The sequence below is a fragment of the Cygnus atratus genome, chromosome 5 (genome assembly GCF_013377495.2).
Source record: "Cygnus atratus isolate AKBS03 ecotype Queensland, Australia chromosome 5, CAtr_DNAZoo_HiC_assembly, whole genome shotgun sequence".
NCBI classification, from domain to species: domain Eukaryota; kingdom Metazoa; phylum Chordata; class Aves; order Anseriformes; family Anatidae; genus Cygnus; species Cygnus atratus.
In genome coordinates this window covers 5,452,451-5,472,844 of record NC_066366.1, presented here as the reverse complement: position 1 = coordinate 5,472,844, position 20,394 = coordinate 5,452,451, and the positions used below count along the sequence as shown (strand labels likewise).

General features: G+C 42.0%; 1 protein-coding gene across 1 annotated transcript in view; it reads left to right on the top strand.

The window, feature by feature from the left end:
• SERGEF (secretion regulating guanine nucleotide exchange factor) overlaps positions 1 to 20,394 on the top strand; it is a 153,352-nt gene that overhangs the window by 68,526 nt on the left and 64,432 nt on the right. Inside the window, 1 exon segment of the mRNA XM_050711013.1 lies at positions 17,596 to 17,632. Within this exon segment, the coding sequence (XP_050566970.1) occupies positions 17,596 to 17,632 (37 nt within the window).

The following is a 20,394-nucleotide window of genomic DNA, read 5'->3' as shown; positions in this document are numbered from 1 at the left end:
TTCTTTATCTGAAAACTGGGGAGACCAAATGAAACAAGACAAATCAACTCACTGGTGAAGTTTAAGTGCGCAAATTATTTCAGTAATCTCTTTATGACTAAAATTTTTTTTTAAGTCACATGCTGCACCACATATTTCCACTGCCTTTTAGCTATGTGCCTCAGAGAATAAACGTGTGTGTAAAAATAAGCAGCTTAGATCTTTTCTGGTTTTGTTTTTAATTTTCTGTTTGGGATATTTTTTTGAGATGGTGATGAATATTAGAAACTTAAGTCTCTTCTTGCAGAGCAAGCGTGGCAGACTCATGCTGTAGCTCTTTATTTAAAGCTAGCAATTCTGAAGAAAACACACCAAAGATTACAGAACATTTGCTCACAAGAGATCGCAGCTTTATTGCCTTGTGAGGTGCCCGCACGCCAGCTGGCAAGCTCTTCTGTCAGGTGGTGTGCGGGTGCCTGGTAGGCCCACGGGTGCCTCTGTTCTTCCCTGTGCCATGGTCGTCACATCCAAGGCAGGTACGAGGTGCTGCCTGACCCGCACCGTTCTCCGTGAACGTAAGGGAGGTGGGAAGCGAGAAGCTTTCCTGAAAAATGTCACCGGGATTCGGTTGCTCGGGCAACGGTGCCTATTGTGCGTGCGCTCAGCGAGCCTGCCTGGGGATGCTGCAGTGTGCAAAAGCATTGCCCAGGCGAGTGTCTCCCTTCCCCCTCCCGTAGGCTTGAAGGTAGTCAAGGCTGACAGGGCCTCCCTTATCAAACTCAGCCTTATTATGCTTTTAGCTTGTTACTGGCTTAGGCATATTGTTGAAAAAGACGGAATCGTGCTGAAAACAGAAGTGAAGCTGCTGTTTTGCCTGCAGTTCTATTGCTCCACAGGGACAGTCCCGGACAGCTCACAGAGGCAGGTGTAGCAGTAGCAGGAGTATGTCCTGTTACTCGCTCTGCAGAGGGAAAGGAGCCTTTTTCAGAGACGGTGAGGCTGCGGTGATGAGCTATGGAAGATGTGTGGTACACAGCAGAGAAGGGAACGCACGGGATGCTAGGCAGGTGGGCTCGACAGGAGCCTCCATCCGTATCTCTAGGCAGTGAGCTGGCTATTCCTGGTATGTAACCACAAAATGTCAGCATTCTCTTAAACCAGAAATAAAAAATCCCTGTCTGCTCAATGGTGATGTTTCTGCAACTTGAGAGAGTGCTGGGAGGATCCATCAACTAGAATCGTGTTGTGCAATTTTACCTACGTAAGCTTTTTGTTGTTGTTCTTCCTTTTCATCACCTATAATCTGTGAAGTGTGTGCCCATATTCTACGCTGGCTGCATGTTAATGGCAGGTGACCGAGGAGAGCCGGTACTGTGCTTTTTAAAGAGCAGCATTACAGATTATTTCCCACTTCACTTCTTCACATCAATGAATTTTCTGTAATCCATCTCAAATATATTAGGCTGCCGAAAGGAGTTTGAGACTGAGCGTTCCCCATCCCTCTGTGCAGCTTCTTCCTGTGGGAACACGCAGGCAGAGGAGGTAGGTGAGCCCCTTTCAGCACAAATCACCAAGGCGTCCTTCCTCTTGAGTGAACCTGAAAGAGTCGCGTGTCTCAGTGTGGTATGAGCTTTCACTGTCCCCTGGTTCACAGGAGCTATAAGAATTCTTTATGAATCCAGAAGGCCCCAGTTTTTGCTGCTGGCTACTGGGTTAATATGGCTGAATGCTGGATTAAGGCTTCGTGTATTTTTATCTGGAGGTTATCTGAGTGAGAGAATGAAGGTGATGTGAGGGGATGCAAGTGACATACCAAACAATGAAGCTGTGCCTGGACAGCATCTGAATGGGAGCCGGAGAAATAATTTTAATGCATTGCCTAGCTACTCATTTTTTCCCCTCCAAAAAACTTTTGTTATCCAAGTATATTTTTAGTCTTCTTTAAATCTGGTCAACATTTCATTCATACTTGTGTTGAATACATTGTTCCTTCAGTTTTCAACCTTCAGTTTTCAAGAGACTGAGGCCTGTAGAGAGGGAAACAATTTCCTTAATTGCTGAGGCTGAGGTGAATGTTATTACCCTTCGTGCTGACCTGAAAGAACCTTTTTCTTCAGGCAGTCTCATGAACAATTTAGTCTTTGATGTTTCTTAGCTCCCATTGAGTCAAAAAGGAGCCTGTGTAGAAAAGCACGTAGAAAATCATTCACTTAAAAATGAATTTAAGCAGCGTAATTTGTGCACTTGTTAGATCAGTCATATACTGAATTTATTCTTCTTAAAGGTGCAGCATAGTTCTGTGCTTATTATTGCATGTGTTCATTTTAAAATGAGCAGTGCCTTTTGCATCCAGGAAGCTCCAGAACAGAAATGTAGCTTTTAAGTATGGGCTTATGTATGTTCCTAATAATGGTAAATTTAAGGGTATGCAAAATATTTTCCTCTGTATGGGTAAATTAGCAGTTGTAGTCTAGTTTCTCTTGAGTACAAGATTCGTTGCTCTTTAATGAGGAGTTGAAAAAGGGAAAAACATAGAAACAATATGTATGTGGAGTTTTAAAAAGCCTGTTTTGTTGTTGTTTTATTCCGAGGTAGGAGAGGAAAAGAGACACTTAGCACTCCCCTTTGCTTTCAGCCCTAGTCCCTTTCAGCTTTAGGAGACCTCCTCCCCCTTGCAGACTACAGACTAACATCAAGCAAGGAAATATGCAGAATATTTTACTGCCTTAATTTCATTTATGGTGATCTCAAATGCACACATACACTGTGTTTTTATTGTAGAATCACAGAATCATTAAGGCTGGAAAAAATCTCCAAGATCATCTGGTCCAACTATCCCCCTACCACCAATATTAGCCATTAAACTGTGTCCCTAAGCACCACATCCAACCTTTTCTTAAACTCCCCCGAGGATGGTGACTCCTTGGGCAACCCATTCCAATGCTGAACTACTCTTTCTGAGAAGAAATGTCTCCTCATTTCCAACCTGAACCTCCCCTGGTACAACTTGAGGCCGTTCCTTCTTGTCCTATTGCTAGCTACCTGTGAGAAGAGACCAACCCACACCTTCCTTTCAGGCAGTTGTAGAGAGCAGCAAGGTCTCCCCTGAGCCTTCTCTTCTCCAGACTAACCCACCCCAACTCCCTCAACTGCTCCCCATAGGACCTGTGTTCCAGACCCCTCACCAGCTTCGTAGCCCTTCTCTGGACGCATTCCAGGGCCTCGATGTCCTTCTTGTAGTGAGGGGCCCAAAACTGAACACAGCACTCGAGGTGAGGACCCACCAGAGCGGAGTACAGGGGAACAATCACCTCCCTGGTCTTGCTGGTTACACTATTCCTGATACAAGCCAGGATGCTGTTGGCCTTCTTGGCCACCTGGACACACCGCCAGCTCATGTTCAGGCGACCATCGACCAACACCCCCAGGTCCTTCTCCTCTGCAGAGCTTTCGAGCTACTCTGCCCCATGCCTGTAGCGTTACATGGGGTTGTTGTGACCAGAGTACAGGACCTGGCACTTAGCCATGTTGAACCTCATCCCATTGGCCTCTGCCCACTGATCCAACCTGTCCAGGTCCCTCTGCAGGGCCTTCCTACCCTCTGGCGGATTGACACTTCCCCCCACACTTGGTGTTGTCTGCAAATTTGCTGAGGGTGCACTCAATTCTCTCATCCAAATCATCAATAAAGATTATATTAAAGAGGATGGACCCCAATAGTGACCCCTGGGAAACACCGCTCATGACCAGCCACTAGCTGGATTTCACTTCATTTACCTGGCTGTCCAGACAGTTTTTTAATCTAGTAATTATTAGGTTGTCTTTCCCCAATAGCTTAGCTTTGTAAAGATGTCCTGTATGTCAGAATCCCTATATGCGCACACTGGGAGTGGGGTGGGGGGTGGGTAAGTAAGTAGGACATGGTAGAGTTGAAAGGAGAAAACAAATGGAAAAATTAAAAATAGTTTAGAAAAAGAAAAAAGCGAATGTCTGTTTGTGTGTTAAAGGAAAATAGGTCTTATCAAGTGATTTCTGATCAGTATATTTTACCATGGCTTCCTGGATGTATTAAAGAATGTCTTACGGATTTAAAAAGCATTGATTGTTTTTTTTTCTGAGTACATAACACTGCTTGTAAAACATCGTTTGAAAAGTTGTCTTGTCTGTCTCTGATTCTTGTGCGCTGTTACAGCGACCCTGTGAGAATTGAAGTAAAAACGTGATTTAACACAAGTCAGCTCTGAGCCTGGCTGGAAGTGCATGTGAGAACGTGGTGATCATACCTCTGAGCTGAGGAGTGGGAAGATGGATGAGCTTAGGTGGGAATTCACTGGCAGTATCTCTGCCCTCCCTGCCTTGCTCATGTTAGCCATCTCACTTGCAGTCTGAGGTATTTATCAAAGAATAAAGTACTGTCCTTTAGGCCGTGATACAACAGCATATTTCAGCGTGAAACCTTATGGAAGAAGTTGCCTGAGTGGAATGTCAATGCAGTTACAGTTCATTTAGAATGAATTGAGTAGACTCATAGAAGCGGAAGGGGCGTTTTATATCTGAAAGTGCATTACCTGTTCCTTAGTCATTAACAAGGTGGAAATAAGAGGTCTTGTATCCTTACAGGGTATCCAACAGGGGGAAAGGCTTCTTCGCTCAATGTAACACGCAACGTAGTGTGAGGCACTGGTAGCAGCCTGTCATGAGCCACCACATCCCACGATGACCAGCGCCACCTAATAGGGATAGGTAGAGAGCTGCGTTACTGTGGAGGAGGTTGCTGTCAAAAGTGACAGCTACAGGAGAACCGAGCAATGTCGATACTAAAACATCTTTAATATGTCTATAGGCAAAGCATCAAACCCTGGCGAAGCAAGTTGTACGTTACTAATAATTTCTATATTGCATCTGCGGAAAAGGCAGAAGTATCGTACAGTGGTGAGATGCCTTTCCCTGTACCACCATTTACTGAGCCTCTTAGAGGTAAAATTTCAAAATCATCGATGCTGAAACATTTCCATCTCAGAGTTTTATTTAAGAGAGTTGGCCAAAGTGCTCTCTAAGTTGTTGATGTTGGTCATTTTTTTCCCCAGAACATTAAGAAAGTTTCAGAAGACTGGTTGAAAGACAATGCCCTGCCAATATTTGAAAAGGTTGAACATGATGACTCAAATAATTATAGGCTTGTCAGTCTGATATTTGCCTTGGCCAAAACTATGGCATGGCTGACACGGGATTTGATCAATAAAGGTTTAAAGGATGATAATATAGTTGCTTGCAGTGAGTGTGCTGCTATGAGAAGATAGTTTGTCAAACTAATGGAATACCTGTTTTTTTATGAGATGAATGTTTGATAAATGTATCAATGTCAAATGCTGATGCAACATATTGAGATTCCTGTCTGGTGTTTGCCTAGATATTCTGATGGCGTGGCATTCTGATCAGGAAATCATGGAGGTAGAAAACAGCAATGGCATTGTTTAAAAAAAAAATAAATAAAAAAAAATAAGAAAGCCATGGCAAAATGACTGTGGGAGGTCCCAGAAGTATCACTGTAAATTGAAGTCCTAGGCATATGTGTGTGTCACTAGTGTAAAAAGAAAAATGTGGACTTTCTGTCTACTGCAGGAGGGCAGACACTAGCCAGGTCAGCTTTGCTTCATGTAAGGTCCTACATCTTGGAGCAAGAATGCAGGTCATAGTAATAGGAGGAAGGATTTTCTTCTCGAGTGCATGGGTAGTTTTGAAAGACGTGAGGGCTTGGGTGGATGTCAGTTCAAGATCATGGCGTTATGCTGTGGCCCAAAGGAGTTAATTCTGTTCTTGATTGTCCGAATAGAAAAGCAAGCTCTTGTCAGGAAGGTGGTGTGCTGGGTATTAGCTTCTGCTGCTGTTATATTGTGTCCTGTATTGGACTGATTTGAATGATTCAAGAACAGCTCGAAAAAATAGCTTGAAACATGAAAACAAACAATCAAACTTGAAAACATTAGAAAAAGCTTTCCTTTCATTTTTCAGCCTAATATCATCTAGCTTCAGGAAGGTGAGGACTATCTTGATTTCAATTCGTAAGTAATTAAAGGAGGAATAGATATGATGGGCTCCTCTTTTAAGGTCTCTAGGGTCTTCTTTTAAGGTCAACATGAGCAAATGAGAAGATGAAGATTGAGAAAGGAAGGCTCGTGTGCAGTGAGTAATCAGATTCATGGGAAGTTGTTCTGAGGTGCTTAAGGGTTGTTGGTTATTTTCCTTTTAATGGCAGAGGATATCTTACCATGAAAGAGAGTGTTTTGCTATAAAACAAACAAAAACAGCTGTAGATGTAATCCCCAGTAATGATGTGTTCCCTTGTTTATTCCATTCCAAAATATTCTTGTCTTGGGAACAGCACTGGTTCAGTCTGTCATAGTTCTGTGGAGCCTTCTTAGGAGTACCTCTTCAGTCCTAGTAGTATGAAAACAGAATGGGTACGGCACAATTAAAGTGCTAGATACAGCTGAAGTGTGGTGAGCTGAGGTTTTCATCCTGAAATGAAGAATCATCATTCTGCTACTATTAATTTAGGATTTTGTATAAACCATCATTTTCACTTTTCAGTTTCCTCTGTTTCAGGGAGTAAATAACGTGGTTTTCAGCAACATTGGGGATCTTTGGTACATGTTCCTGTTGCTTTTGTTAGGCCGAGACACGTGTTCCTTCTTTTTACTAGTACTCATCTTTTTTTTTTTTTTACTGACAGCATCACAATGAAACCATAAAATGTAGTTGGTCTGTTTGAAAAGACAACCTTCCTCTCTAAATCAGTCTAATTTCTTGCTTTTTGGTTTACTGTTATACGTTGAACAGATACCTCTGGTTGGTGGTCTGCAGTGATGCTAGATAATTTCCCTGAGAGGTTCCAACTAATTTAGAAACCTATCTGGGTATGTGAACAGTTTAAATGATTCTTTTTGGTATCCAGAAAAGATTTATTATACTGTACCTGCCTAGAGTAAATTTTATCTGTCACAGTTTTGCCCATTTATTAACTTTTATTGCTGCTTCTGGAGTTTTGATTCAGTCACAGCTATCTTTAGTTTCAAGATCTCTAAATGAATTAATGTTGCAGAACCTTCACTGTCCATCCTGCTTCCTTTGTAGGCTGTTTTCAACCGTATGTGTGATGTCCTTAACACAGACAGTGCGTGGCACTCCGTTAGGTTGAAAGTGGGACCCATCCTCAAAAACCAAACAAGGATGACCACATCATAAATTACAAGCATTTGCAGACCATGTGCTAGTGCATGTGAGCAATGAGAGCTTTTAAAAATTTGTTGTATTAAAGCTATTTTTCTCTTTCATTCCAGAAGGTATAGCTCTATCTGTGGCAGTATTTGGAAGTAAGAGAGAAATAATTGTTGGGCATAAATCTTTTGCAGTCAAATGCAATCCATCTATAACTGCAATAGGAAGACCAGAATAAGATTGTGGTGAGCTGCAGTTCACAAATGAAGATACTTATTTATTATGTCTCACGGCATCATTGTGTAGTAGTGTTATAACAGAATTAACCACATAGGTCAAATCAAATGTAAAAATGTGGATATTTTTTGGTATTAGTCTGTGCTTAAATTTGTAAGATCTTGTTGCCCTGTAAGTTTTGTTAGTGTCTCATACAGAAGAAAAATATTTATTGGTTAGCTTTGCTGAAATGCCATTTTTTGAAACTCAGTTTGGCTGTCATTACCCCACTTCTTTGGAAGTTTGGGGTTCGTGTTTCTCAGACTACTTGTTGTGGGGTGTTATCCCTGGCAGTACTTTATGTTGTAGTGGAAGCCGCCTGACTCGTGAGTGAGCTCCCTGGAGCAAGTGCGTTCTCAGTTCCTTATGTGTCTAGTGCTATAGTCAGTTCATACTCTAACTGGTTAAAGCCTTTATACTTACAGCTCTGCAGTTGCATCTCATCAGGTGGCTTCTTAATCAAGAAAGCATTTACTCCTGAGAAATGAAGACCTTTATTTAGCCTGTGGAGGCATCAAAAGATTGACTGTGAGTGCTTAGTGCTTCTTTGGCATCAGCTGCAGGTGCTTGCTATTGGATGATATCCATTCTCAGCCATGGGCCATGGATTACTGAGTGAAGAGTGTTATCACATGAGATTTTGGGTAGGAACATGTCTTGTTTTCCTGTAGACACAGGTTTTTCTGTCTACTCTTGCACAGCTGTTTTCTCATGCTAACATGCCACATGGCTTTCAGACAGAGCATGCTCTGGCTGTAGTCCTAGCAAAAATGTTCAAGGAGAAACTTTGAGGGCTTACTGATAAATCAGCTTCTTAATAAAAATGCCATTTCATCAGCTGTGTAGAGTCACTTCAGACATGTTTTCTTCCCCACATTCTCTCTTTGTGACTTGCATTAAGGCTCAGTCTCTCTTTGGATCACTATAAGCAGTATTCTTATTTATCTGGAAGAGCTTTTCTATTAATCTTTGAATTGCAGTCTTAGCAAGTTTATATTTATTTCCAGTAAGTTTGCTTCAGGGAGCTGTACTGTTACTAAGTGTTGCAAAACCAGAGAATCCAACAGCCAAGAGCAGATAAGTTACATGACACCCTAAAGGCATAAGCACCATTTATGTGGAGAGGTAAAGGAGCAGACAGTCAGCAAAATTCATGGCTTGATGTGTTTTTACAAGGCTAAGCCTTACGGAAGCTGCATGCCTGTAGCTCTGCTGGAAAATAAACGAACCAAGAAAACTCTCTCCAGGTTGAGTTTAGTTGGTATACAAAAAACTTGTATTTTTTTTCCCTGTGTTTATTTTGTTATATCTAAGGATGAGTTCTTAACGTGCTGGTAATTTTTTTGACTACAAATTAAGTTGAGGGTAACGCTTGTAGTTGTGTATGTGCATGTGGGGGGTGGTAGGCAGTGAGGGTTGTGCAGGAAATGAGGCAAAGATCTGCATTGAACAGCTGATGGTTATCTTAAATAATGTGTTTCCCAAAAGCACCGGGTCCAATGATATACACTTCAAATGATTTTACACAGTGGCGGTTCTGTACGTCCAGTAACCTGCTCGTTTCTTTCAAAGAACATTAGATATCTTGGAGATTAAATAGTTTTTTCATCTTCTCAGTGAGTGTGTTTGTGCACATCCAGTTTGTGCAAGCAGCAATGCTCAGTGAGGTCAGCAGGACTAGCAGTGAGATGAGAGATCAGTTTGGTTGTGCTTGAGAGCTTCCTTGATCATTTAGCAATTCCTCTCACATCCTAATGCTGGATGTTGAAGAACCAAGATGTTGACAGTGTCATAAGAAACTTGGATTTATTGTTGGAAGAAGCAAAAAAGCTTCTGCCCTTTAAAATGAGAGTAGATTTCCTTTGTGTTAATAATATTCTCTTGTTAATGCTGTCTGGTGTTGAGGATGCCATTTTAAATGAAGGATATTGTAGCTGAAAAGCATATAAAAGAAGCAGATGCTGTAGGGAGGTTCCAGAAAGCCACATACTAGAAAAAGGAAGGTGATGGAAAAAGTCAGACCTTGCATTGATGGTGGGGCTACTTCTCTCAGAGCTGCATGGCTGGGCAAGTGACAGACTCTGGCTTGAGGACATACGGTGCGAGCCAGAGCCACCAGTGCTGGACTCCAGCAGCACTGGGCTTCAGCAAGGGGGGCCCTCTAGGGACTGCGTCTGCCTGTTTTGAATACCCAAAGTCAGGTGTTTGAGGGTATGAACTTTAGAAAAAGTGCTGGTTTTCCTTTTAGTTGTACGAACATGCAAGGCTTTGCACCATTGTGTAACCTTGCAAGCTGTGTGTGCCAAGGTCTCTGTGTTGTTATGCAGAAGAATGGCAGTGAGCCTGCTTGCAGTAATGCTGTGGGTAAGGGAGAACAGAGTTCCCACAACAGGTGCTTTTGATGGCTCTATGATTCTTAACTAGCTTCATGGAAATATTCCAGAAAATACTCCAAATATATTACAAATGAGGGACACTGAGATGTGGAGCTGAGATCCTTTTGGAAAACTTCAAACTGCAGTTATACATAAACAGCTATTTCCAAGGTCCTTTGTGGAAGTAGAATCTGATGTTTTGTTGCGAAATAATGCTTGCTGTTGTGACTTGTATTCGAAGCATATAGAAAGTTGGATAATGATATGTACTTTGACAGAGTGTTTGCCTGCAATCATTGGTTCTATTAAACATTCATTTCATTAAGGTCACAGTACAAGAAATTAGCATTCAGATAGGTAATGATGATGCTTACATGTTATAATGAACATTTTTGCTGTTTGCATGTAATAGTATCGGAAGAAAAGACAGATGCCAAGTTGGTTTTGGCATGCTGCGAGCTACAATTCTTGACCTGAAAACATCAGAATAACCTGGTGGTAAGGATATGTTTATTGATGCTGTAGTCAGGTCAGTGTGTGAAGTGGTTTGGAATGTCTTGTTTCTGTGTTCTTGGCTTCTTTTGGTTCTTCTGTGAAGTGGTGTTTATAGCTTCAATGAGGAGTAAACTAGTTGCAGTCTCCAAGCTTTGAAGAGATTGGAAGGATTTATTCTTTGTGCCTCATTTAAATTAGGAGAGAGACACTGAGAATATAAGGAGCTGGGAAGCAATTGTGTGGATGAAACAAATCAAAATCATTTTGACAAAAAATGGTGAAGTTTCCTTGGGTAAGACTGCATCTGCTGAAGACTGTGTTCCCCTAGTTCCTGCTTGGATGTGGATAGAGATGTCTGTAATGTCAGTGAGGAATTTGGCTTTGGGAGATTTTGTGTTGTGCAGAGGTCTGGGAATATGTACACATTAATAGTCAGGGCTGATGTGCTTGGCAGTTTCTTTATCAATCTGAAATGTTTTGAATTTTCACAAAATAATGAAGAACTGAATGGAATCTTGTCACAGGAAACAAAGTGGGATTGAGTGACCGTGACTCGATTCATTTTAAAAAGGATGGGGTGATAGGCAAAAATTAGTTTGTGGCTCAGGTCTTGATTGCAATAAAAGGAAAATTTTGAAGGACTTGTGGAAGCTTAGTGAGGCTAAGAGGTAGGGAGGTGAAGGAGCTTGGTTTTCCTGGAATGAAAGATGCTAATGCTTTGTGAGCCCTGAGGAGGGAAGGGAACTGCCTGAAGAAGGATATCAGAACTAATTAGAAAATCTAGAGGTGTTGGAGAAGAGCCAACTGACCTTGTTGACTTGTAAAGATTTTTATCACACTTTTCTTGGCTACATTTTTGTCATTCTGCTCAAACCTAATCCCACTGGGTATTTTTACTGAGATCCTCGCAAGTTTTCTATTACCCTAGTGTCATCTGATGTGGAGGTTTTCTTGTTAGTGGATATGGACCTTACTTGACATCTCAATCCATCGCTCCTCAGCTTGATACAAGCAATATATATTTAAGTTACTCAGTATGAGCATGCTTGCCTCACAAATAGACTCTGTGGGGGCACATGGGGGATGGCATGATGCGAAGGTTCAGTGGAAGTGCTGATTGTTTTAACAATTAAAGTTTTCCTTTCCACCTTTTATTTTCATCCTCTGTATATGCTCTCTGTAATTATAGTAGTGTGTGGGGCTTCCTACCTAAAACTAAGAAACAGTTTTATGTTTTTTTTTTTCTTTGGAATTATAACAGTTTCCATCTCCTGCAAGCGCTTGAGACTCAAGTTGCACCAACCAAATAGAAGTGCAGCTGCACTGTGTTACCCGCAAGAACCTGTTCCTAGAAGTTGCAGCGCTTAGCGAGTCGGTGTTTCTCATGTATGGTTTGTTCATAGAGAGGCTGTGAGTGCAGGGACACGTATACGTGTGTGATTTAAGGCACGGGGGATGTAAAGGCAAGATCTTGGGGCTGGTCAGCTGGCTTTTTGGAGGCTGTGTGTGAGGTGTTTGGCTGGGCAGGATATTGAACAAATGGAGGTGGGGCTCTGAAACAGTGGGTGGAGAAGCAATGGAAATGCTGCACTGGGCGTTTTGTGTCTTGAGCACAAGTAAGGCAGACTGGTGATTTAGTTTCAGGTGTGTGGGGGGCACAGACCATAGCTCCAGAAGCTGTAAAGAGCTATAACATCTTTGGAAAGATGACTGCATCTTGCCAATGCCTTGATGCTGCCTGGTTTTCTCCAGACTTGCAGAGGTCCGCTTCTGTGGCAAATGGGCTGTTGGTCAGGTGTGTCTGCAGCAGCCGTGTTCTCTTCTGGACCTCTGTGCGCAGGCTTCAGTTGAAATTCTGTTGTGAGCTTTCTTGCTCTAATGGAATTTTAGAATATATACTACTTATTATTTATATGTAGAGTATATTTATATAATTATGTGTATATATAAACAAAAAAAAACCAACAACCACACAACAAAAAATTCACCTTAAGCAGATGATGAGATGGATGGAGAATGAAAAATGTCTAGTGAGCTGTAAGGCACTGAGCTATCAGACGTGTTCAACTGACACAGCCAACTGCAAATTCGGTGTGCTGCTCTAGGTGAGGATGTGCTGGTTTGCCGCTAATGTGCTGTATCCAATTGCACTCCGTCTTGTGCTGGCCAAGGAGTGTGACTAGGTTAGCAAGCTGCTTTCGTATCGATCAGGAGTCAAACGATCCATAAGAGGAACACAGAGTTCCTAGTGAAGGATCATTGGGAGCAGGACAGCTTTGCTAATTAGCCTCGTTTTATTTTATTTTTTTTTCACATCAGTAGAATTCTGCATGCAAATGTTGCCAGGCAGTGTGTCAAAGAGTACAAATCATTGTTACCATCTATTAATCAAGGGCATGGAAGAACAGCGCCGGAGAGAAGGATCCCTCTGTGTTATGTAAGCGTTGAGCTGCAGGCTCTCGGTCACCTCAGCTCCGTCCCTTAGGACTTCTCATCCCAGGAGGAATAAAATGTGCTGCCTTCTGGCCCTGACAATTGCTTTGCAGTGGGATTCATTGAAAGATGTGGGATGCTGTGGCTGAAGGCCTATATAGACTCCTGGATAAAAGTACTTCTGTGCATACCCTTTTAATAGTTTCTTTCCCTTGCCCCTCTCTCAAGACAGTTCTGCTTTTGCACAGCTAAAGGTTAGGAATGGCTAGAATGTGGCTCCTTAAACATTGTATCTTCTTTCTGCCTTAGAAACCAGTTTTGTTTGTTGTGCTCTTCTCTCAGAGAAGTGATGGACGCCTTCACGCCCTTGAACATTTTGGGAAATAATTACCTTGTAGGTAATTAACCTGCACGGGGAGGGCAGTGAACCAAAAGTAAGGGGTGTTGAGATGGTTTTAGCTGAGTGCCCTGATGTTAAGGCACTTGGGGATTTTCATTCTTCAGTGTCCCTTGGAAGTCATTGCAGCCCTTCATCCTTGCAGCCCCCATCCTGCTCCTTCCCCTTGGCTGCAGCTCCAGGCTGGCTCTGCCTGCAGCTCACACCCAAGGGGTTGCGCAGTGGGTGCTCAGTCTGAGCCCTGGGAGTGCAGAGAGACAGCCACAATAGCCTCGTGGTCAAGGTACCAGCCTGAAACTTGAATTTAATATGCTTTGTCTGGCTTGTTTTGTTACAGTACTCAGAAGTTCCTCAGGGATGGCTAACAAAGGGTATTTTGTTTCTTAATTACCTTTTGAAATCAGTGAGAGATTTTATGTCCAAATGTCTGCAAGAGTTTTATCCTGTATGCTTCTTCCCAGAGGAGAGAACAATGCTTCCTTACCTCGTAGGCCTGGGAGGGAGCAACGGGAGGCAGGATGGCTGTATTGAAGAAAGATCTGTGTGTCCAGGGTATCAGAAGGAGGTGCTGTGTGATTACCCCAACGTCTCCCCTGAACCTTCTTTCCTGGCAAAGTGTCCTTGAGTCCATAACCTTCTCTTCCTATTGTGCAGGAATATGTTTGTGAAGGCAGACGTTTTCTTTTGCTTTTATATATATATATGTGTGTGTGTATGTATATATATTAAAAAAACATAATATGTATATATGTATGGGAATCTTTAAAGGTTTTTAACATGTACAAAAAAAAATTGATCTTACAAGAGAAATAACTTGTTGTGCTTTCTGTACCACCCACTGCTTTTGCATTCAATCAGGTCACTTTGGTTAGGGATGGGTCACTGGCGTGCATCCAGGCTGCAGAAAGGCGGTGGTGTCATGCCCAGTGTTAGTGGTCGCTGTGCTAAGGTCTTCGCTCACCATCCATGCAGCTTAAGGCCTGACTATTTATGATCACTAAAACGCTGGGCCCTTGGTTGCTCCTCACCACGCTTGTTAATCTGGGTGGATGGATGGATCTGAATTGCAACCATTGCTGAGTAGAAAGCGGCTTGCTAACACACACAATATAAAGGAAGAAACAAACAATTTATGTATGGTTGAAAGGGCACGGATAATGAGGTAAATGAGTTCTGAGTAAAATGGTCCCTAAGCATTCTTTGCCCGCCTCACAGGCATTTATGAAGCGCTTTGAGATCATTTATGTGGAGATCACTCTCTCCTCACACAGCTTTTCTCAAATTTTCTTCTAAACAGAGGAGAAATTTTAATATGAATTGTTGCTGCGTAGGGGGTCATGTTCCTTCAGCTTGTGGAATGCTTTGCTTGCTAGCAGTCCCTCCGATTTCGCTGTAAGATTCGTGTTTTTTTCAATTAAAACATAACATAGAAATACTGCCCAGTTAGAAAGCACTGTGGTGTGTTTGTAAGTATCCTTGAATGTATTTATCTGTCCACTGGGAGCACGCAGATGTCTATTGGAATTTAATTTCTCTGCAGCACGCTGGGGGTGGGGACAGAAGAGAAGTAGCCAGAAAATTATGGTTGCTGCAGTAAATACCAGGCTTCTCCTAGTGACCTATTCTGACTGCAGAGCTTATTACATCTAATACCAGCATAAAACATCCGCATGGCAATGCTGTTCTCCAGCTGGTCTGCACTTGTACCAGCAAACTGTGTTCTTGGCTGACTGTTGTGGGTGGTCATGAAGGAAAGGGGGTGTCACATTTTAAAGCCTATTATTTCAAAAAGAAAATCTGTGAGGCAGCACCACTCCGTAAGCAGCAGCAGCCTTGATTCACCTCCATGATACAGTCCCGTCAGAGGCCAGCAGGAGTCCTGCGGGTGAATGCTGGATGAGGCCGCCATTTAAGGCTGCTAACGGCAGAGCGTCCTTTAGAGGTGCGTTGTCTTTTTGGGGGGCTCCTGTGAAACTGCCCCATGCTGTCAGGAGGTGCCACTCAGAGGTGGTGGGCCTCATACTCCTGGCGTGGAGGCAGCAAGCTCCTCCCTGGAGGGCAGTGCTGCATCTCCATGGCATCCCCTGCTCTGGGCCACCAAAGCTGAATCCAGGGCACTGCCTTCAGCAGCTCGCCGTTTTGTTCAATTCCCAGCATTGCTGGCTTAGCTGGCACTTCCACAGACGTGGCTCTTACCCAGCCCAAAGGGGTGCAAGCAAGCAGCACTTGCAGTCAGTGGTTTGCAGTGCAGCAGTCCTGGCTCGGGCTGTGCTCTTTGGTTGGCTCCACACAGCCCCGTGAGCTGGCTGCCTGGTGGCATCGTACAAAGCTGCTTGGGGTCACCAGCTCTTTTTTCTGCAGCGTTTCAGAAGGGCATCCTGGCAGTGAGTTTGAACCAGCCCGAGCAGCTCTTTTGTACCAATGCTTTTGAATCGGTGCCTGCATTCAGCATATCTCCTAGAGGAGTAGCCGAGGTAGGGTTACTCACATCTCGGGTGGAATTAACTCTTCTCTTTATTAGCAGCAGCTTCAGTACCTCCAGTTCTCAGCACTCGGCGAAGGTGCGGAACTTGCCGGTTGCTAGAAAGCCCTCACGTGCGTTTCCACGTGTGGATCTTGTTGCCATGGCATCGGCCTTCACACTGCAGAGGCATCGGGGGGGAGCATTCGCCAGAGACCAGGCACTGGAACCAGCCCTGCTGCTGCACGGTGGGGCTGTGGAAGCCGGCGATGATTGATGTGCTTTAACAGTCAGGGTTTAAAGCTTTCCTGCCTGTGATGTTGCGGGACAGAAGGCTTGATGCTGCCCTGCTAGTGCTCTTGCAGAAGCATTGCTTTTCTGCTGCTTTGTCTTGATTTTTCTGAAAATGTGCTGTGACTGGCATTGCATTTTCTTGCTCCCTCTTCCCAAATTATTTGATTTCTTGGCTAAGCACCTCCAAACCTAAAAAGAGACTTTGTCTTCCTTGCCATTGCCATATGAAGATGGCACTGACCAAATGTTTCCCTGTCCCAGTTGTGGTGCAGGTACATAGTGTGTAGTAGTGATCGCAGTGCTTCTGGGCAGCATGATTGCTCAGGCTGGTCTGTGTGTCGGTCTTGGCTCGCTCTTTTCCAGCCAACGTCCAAGCACGAGGAGCTGAGCACAAGGACTGTTTGGATCACCTCTGGTTTTCTGTTATGCAGACATTCAGGTGATCACAGTAGTTTCTTTGGCAGTAGAAGCTGAACAGTTATGCACGTGCAAAACCATTATAAAAACCATATATAATTTAGATGGCTAGTACTTCTATTTTGTATTTTATAACTTGGTATATTTTTCTATTTTATATTTTAAAACTGCAAATCTACTTTCAAGAAATAGAACGTGGTTCCAGCTCAGTAGTGTTTGTGATTGGCAGCTAGATGCAAGACAATGAACTGGATACAGGCTTTTGAGAGGCTTGCCTTTTTTTTTTTTAAAGCTCGAGGGTGTGCAGCAGAGTAACCTTGTATAAGGTGATGTCCGTGTGATGTCAGACATTTGTGTCAGCAGTGGCATTGCAAAAGAACTCAATGAGAGAGACAAGCCCTTGCAGCAGGGCAGTGGTTGCTCTAGGTGTTTGTGTTACCATCATTTGTGATGAATTTGAGAGAAAGCTCAGTGAGTGATACTGCGGGATGTATGCTAAAGCAGCTTAAACATCTGACACGTTCACAGCAGCTGCAAAGAAGAAAGAAAAATGCATTGAACGCTGAGTTTGCTTTGAAAAGACATTCATAACAGATTTCCATCACTAATGAGATTGGAATAAAATGTTCGCATTGGTTTCTTTTTCTCTTCAGCATTTACCAATTAAAACAACCCGCTACTAGTAGAAGAGTTCAATTCTATTTTTCCATTCCAGATAGGTGGCCATAGGGATAGGATCGCTTCAGGTTTACGTCAGTGAGCCTGTATACTTCGTGCAGTTCTACAGGGATCTTGTAGAAAAACATTGCGGATGACAGAAATGGAGATGCTCACTGCCTTTCTCATTCCCAGTTGTCTCTGTGTGCCTCTCTTTGCCGAGGCTTCATCTGTGTTTCTTCTGTGCCCGTGAACAGTCTTGTTGATTCCAGTGGATGTTGTCAAGGGTGTGATGTTTTTGCAGTATTGTGGCCAGCTTTGCTCTCAAGGTTTGAAATGTCAGTGGTGACTGGGTCTTGAAAGTGAAATGCCTGTTTATTAACAAAGCAAACATACTACCCTGTCCCTAAGCCCTTTAGCCCTTAAGGGAGCCTTTTAATAGAATTTCCTTTAAGAGTATTTTAGCCTTGATTTTTACATCCTACAAACTGTGGCTGTTTGTTTCAGGTTAATTTTTAATTTCCTGTCGTAATTGTGGTTGTCTTGGTACTGGTAAGGATTTTTTTTCTGATTCATTCATAATTCTTTTTCAGATTGCATGTGGCTCAGAGCATAATCTGGCAGTAGTTGGTAAGTAGCTTAATTTTGTATCAAATCCTGTCTCTTTTTTTCATTTTTAAGTAGCACAAGATGAAAGAAGAACGTGCACATCAAAACCTATCAAGTGATTAAGGGCAATGTGCAGAGAAAGGGAGAAAGCAATGTATAGGTGTGGAGAAATGAGGAGAAATCTGTGGCCTAACTGGTGATGATGAAAATAATGCCCTTGATGACCAGCCACATTGTAAGGAGAGAGAGAAAGGTTGATGGGTGTCACAGCAAAATATATTTGCAAACTGCTGCAGCCTGTTTTTAGAACAGAGTCATTGCAACAATTCAAGCTGCAGATTTGGGAAAACGTCTGAGCTTGAAGCTGGTCAAAAGTATCTATGTTTAACAGGGAAATTTTCAGTGAAAACATCTTCAAAACAACGTTGTTGTTCTTAAGTTTGGAAAACCTTCAAAATGGTAGTTAGGTTCTTCAGTACATCTTAGTATAACGCTGCTGTTGTAATAATGATGGAAGTTTTAGGAAGCTTATGTTGCTGGAAGAACTGAATTTTGTTTACTAATTTAAGTAAGAATCAGATTCCATGTGATGAGTTGATGACTGAAGCTTGTTACATGATTATCATCTATATTTACATGTTAAGAAAGTTTTTAACTGTAGAGTTTTCAGGTGTTTTGTAAAGGTCAGCGTAATTATCCCAGCTAACAGGGTGACAGAGACAAAGGAATACTATGCTAATCAGAGCTGGAAGTGAAACCAGCATCCTCGCAGTTTCAGTCCAGCAGTCCGTCCACGTAGACATTGCTGATTACCGTGACTGATGCACTGAGATGTTAAATGAAGAATATTCTTGATTTTCTTGAGTGCAGTGTGACAGGTCTGCAGAAGCCAGCTATTTGGTAGGCAACTTACATTTCATGTCCTACTGTTAAGATATTTATTTTAGGATGGTGTCTTATCAGCTCCATTAAGTGGTCACAGAGATGGTTTTCTGTATATGTGGTATACGATTTTCTAATTATGTTTTTAACATTAAACCCTATAATGACCTCGTTAAAGTTCAACTTAATTCTTATGATTGGCTTTAGGAAAATATTTTTCCTTTACTTTCTCTCTCCTTTGTTCAGTGTCACGTGCATCATTAATTGTCAGGCTGGTGCTTCTGAATGTCAACTGAAGAGCAATCTGAAGAATTACATCGTGTTTCTTGCTGAATTGATGAAGTAAAAGTGTACTGCTAGCAGATTCCTCCAATCTGCACGAAAGCCAAGCACAGAGCATGAACAACCTTTTCTCTTCTAATGTCCTTTTAAGCTTTCTGCCTTTTTAGGCAGAAATTCTGCCTTTTTAGGCAGAAATCTCTGGAAAAAAAATGGGTAGGGGAGAGAAATTCTAGAAGTTAGAATAAACTAGAAACTCCGAACACGCGAAGAACATTATATGCCTGTTTAAGCTGTGTGCCACTCTCATTGAATTCAATGGGAAAATTGGCAGTCCTAGAAGTTAGTCATTTTTAAGTACAACAGCGATGTGATGTTACTAATATATATATTTTTTGAACTAAAGAACTATGATACATTTTATTCCTGAATTGAATTTTTGTCTGTGCTTTTAAAAGGTTAACTTTTTTAGAACAGTTTATGGTAGTATTTCTCCATTGCTTGTCACTCTTAGTTCAAAGCTGTCAGCTGTTGTACTCCTTAAAGATATCACACAGCTTTCAGTAAATATGCCTATTTGATTGTACAATTTTCCAGTAACTTATCATTCAAGCAGCATTTATTTAGGACAACTATATAATCAGTTTCTTAATTGGTAAATGCTTGAGTGACTTTTAGACTGAAATAACTTCAGCTCAATGTAAAAGGTGAGCTGAAAAGCAAGCCTTTAAGATTAGAATATTCAAGTTGCTGTTTCTGGTTGCATATACAAATGTCTGTGCCTCAGCTTTTAAATAGAAACATTTTTAAGACAGCAGCTAGGTTTACGATTCATTTCACAAACGCTGAAGCATTCCAATTGTCTTGCTGATGATATGAACTGATTTGTAGGACTAGCTAGCAGTTGATTTTTTTTGTTACTTTATATAGTCTGTATCCACTTGGTTGTTTGATTTTCTTTTCTGGTCTTTTTCTACTGAAAGTGCAAAATTTGGCTGTTGTCATTGTGATGGCACTGAATCCTTTCTCATGGGTAAACTGGAAGAAATTCAGTTCTCATTTGATCATGAGGTTAATGTTGTAGAAAGGGAAAAGGTGTGCAAAGTCCCCAAACACGTCTCCGATATTTCTAAACTTAATGAATTCAAAGTAGTACTTAAGACATTTACATTGTCTCATGTACTCACATCTAACTTTCCCCGAAAACACTTACGTTTTTGTTTTAGTTTGGGATTATCTTGCGATACTGATTCTAACATTTGTAAGTTTTGCATTTTTTTTCATTTTCATGTGACCATTTACTTGAAATGGAAAATCCCCAACTAATATAACAAAATCTTAGACTTCTCACCTCAGTCAAGGATTAATCATAATGAATCATCATGAGAACCAGCCTATTTTTGGAAAAAAAAAGAATAGCTATTTAATTAATGTTGGATAACATCTCACATCAGAAAACCATCATCTGACACTGAAAACTGTGCTTGTACTTAGCACAACAAAAGCTGGCTTTTCAACCTGAGTGTGACAGCTGCACTGTGCAGCACTGAACTTCGAGGTATTAAGACAATCTTTAAATGATTGAAATACTCAATGAAACTAAATCACAGCAACAAAGTTAA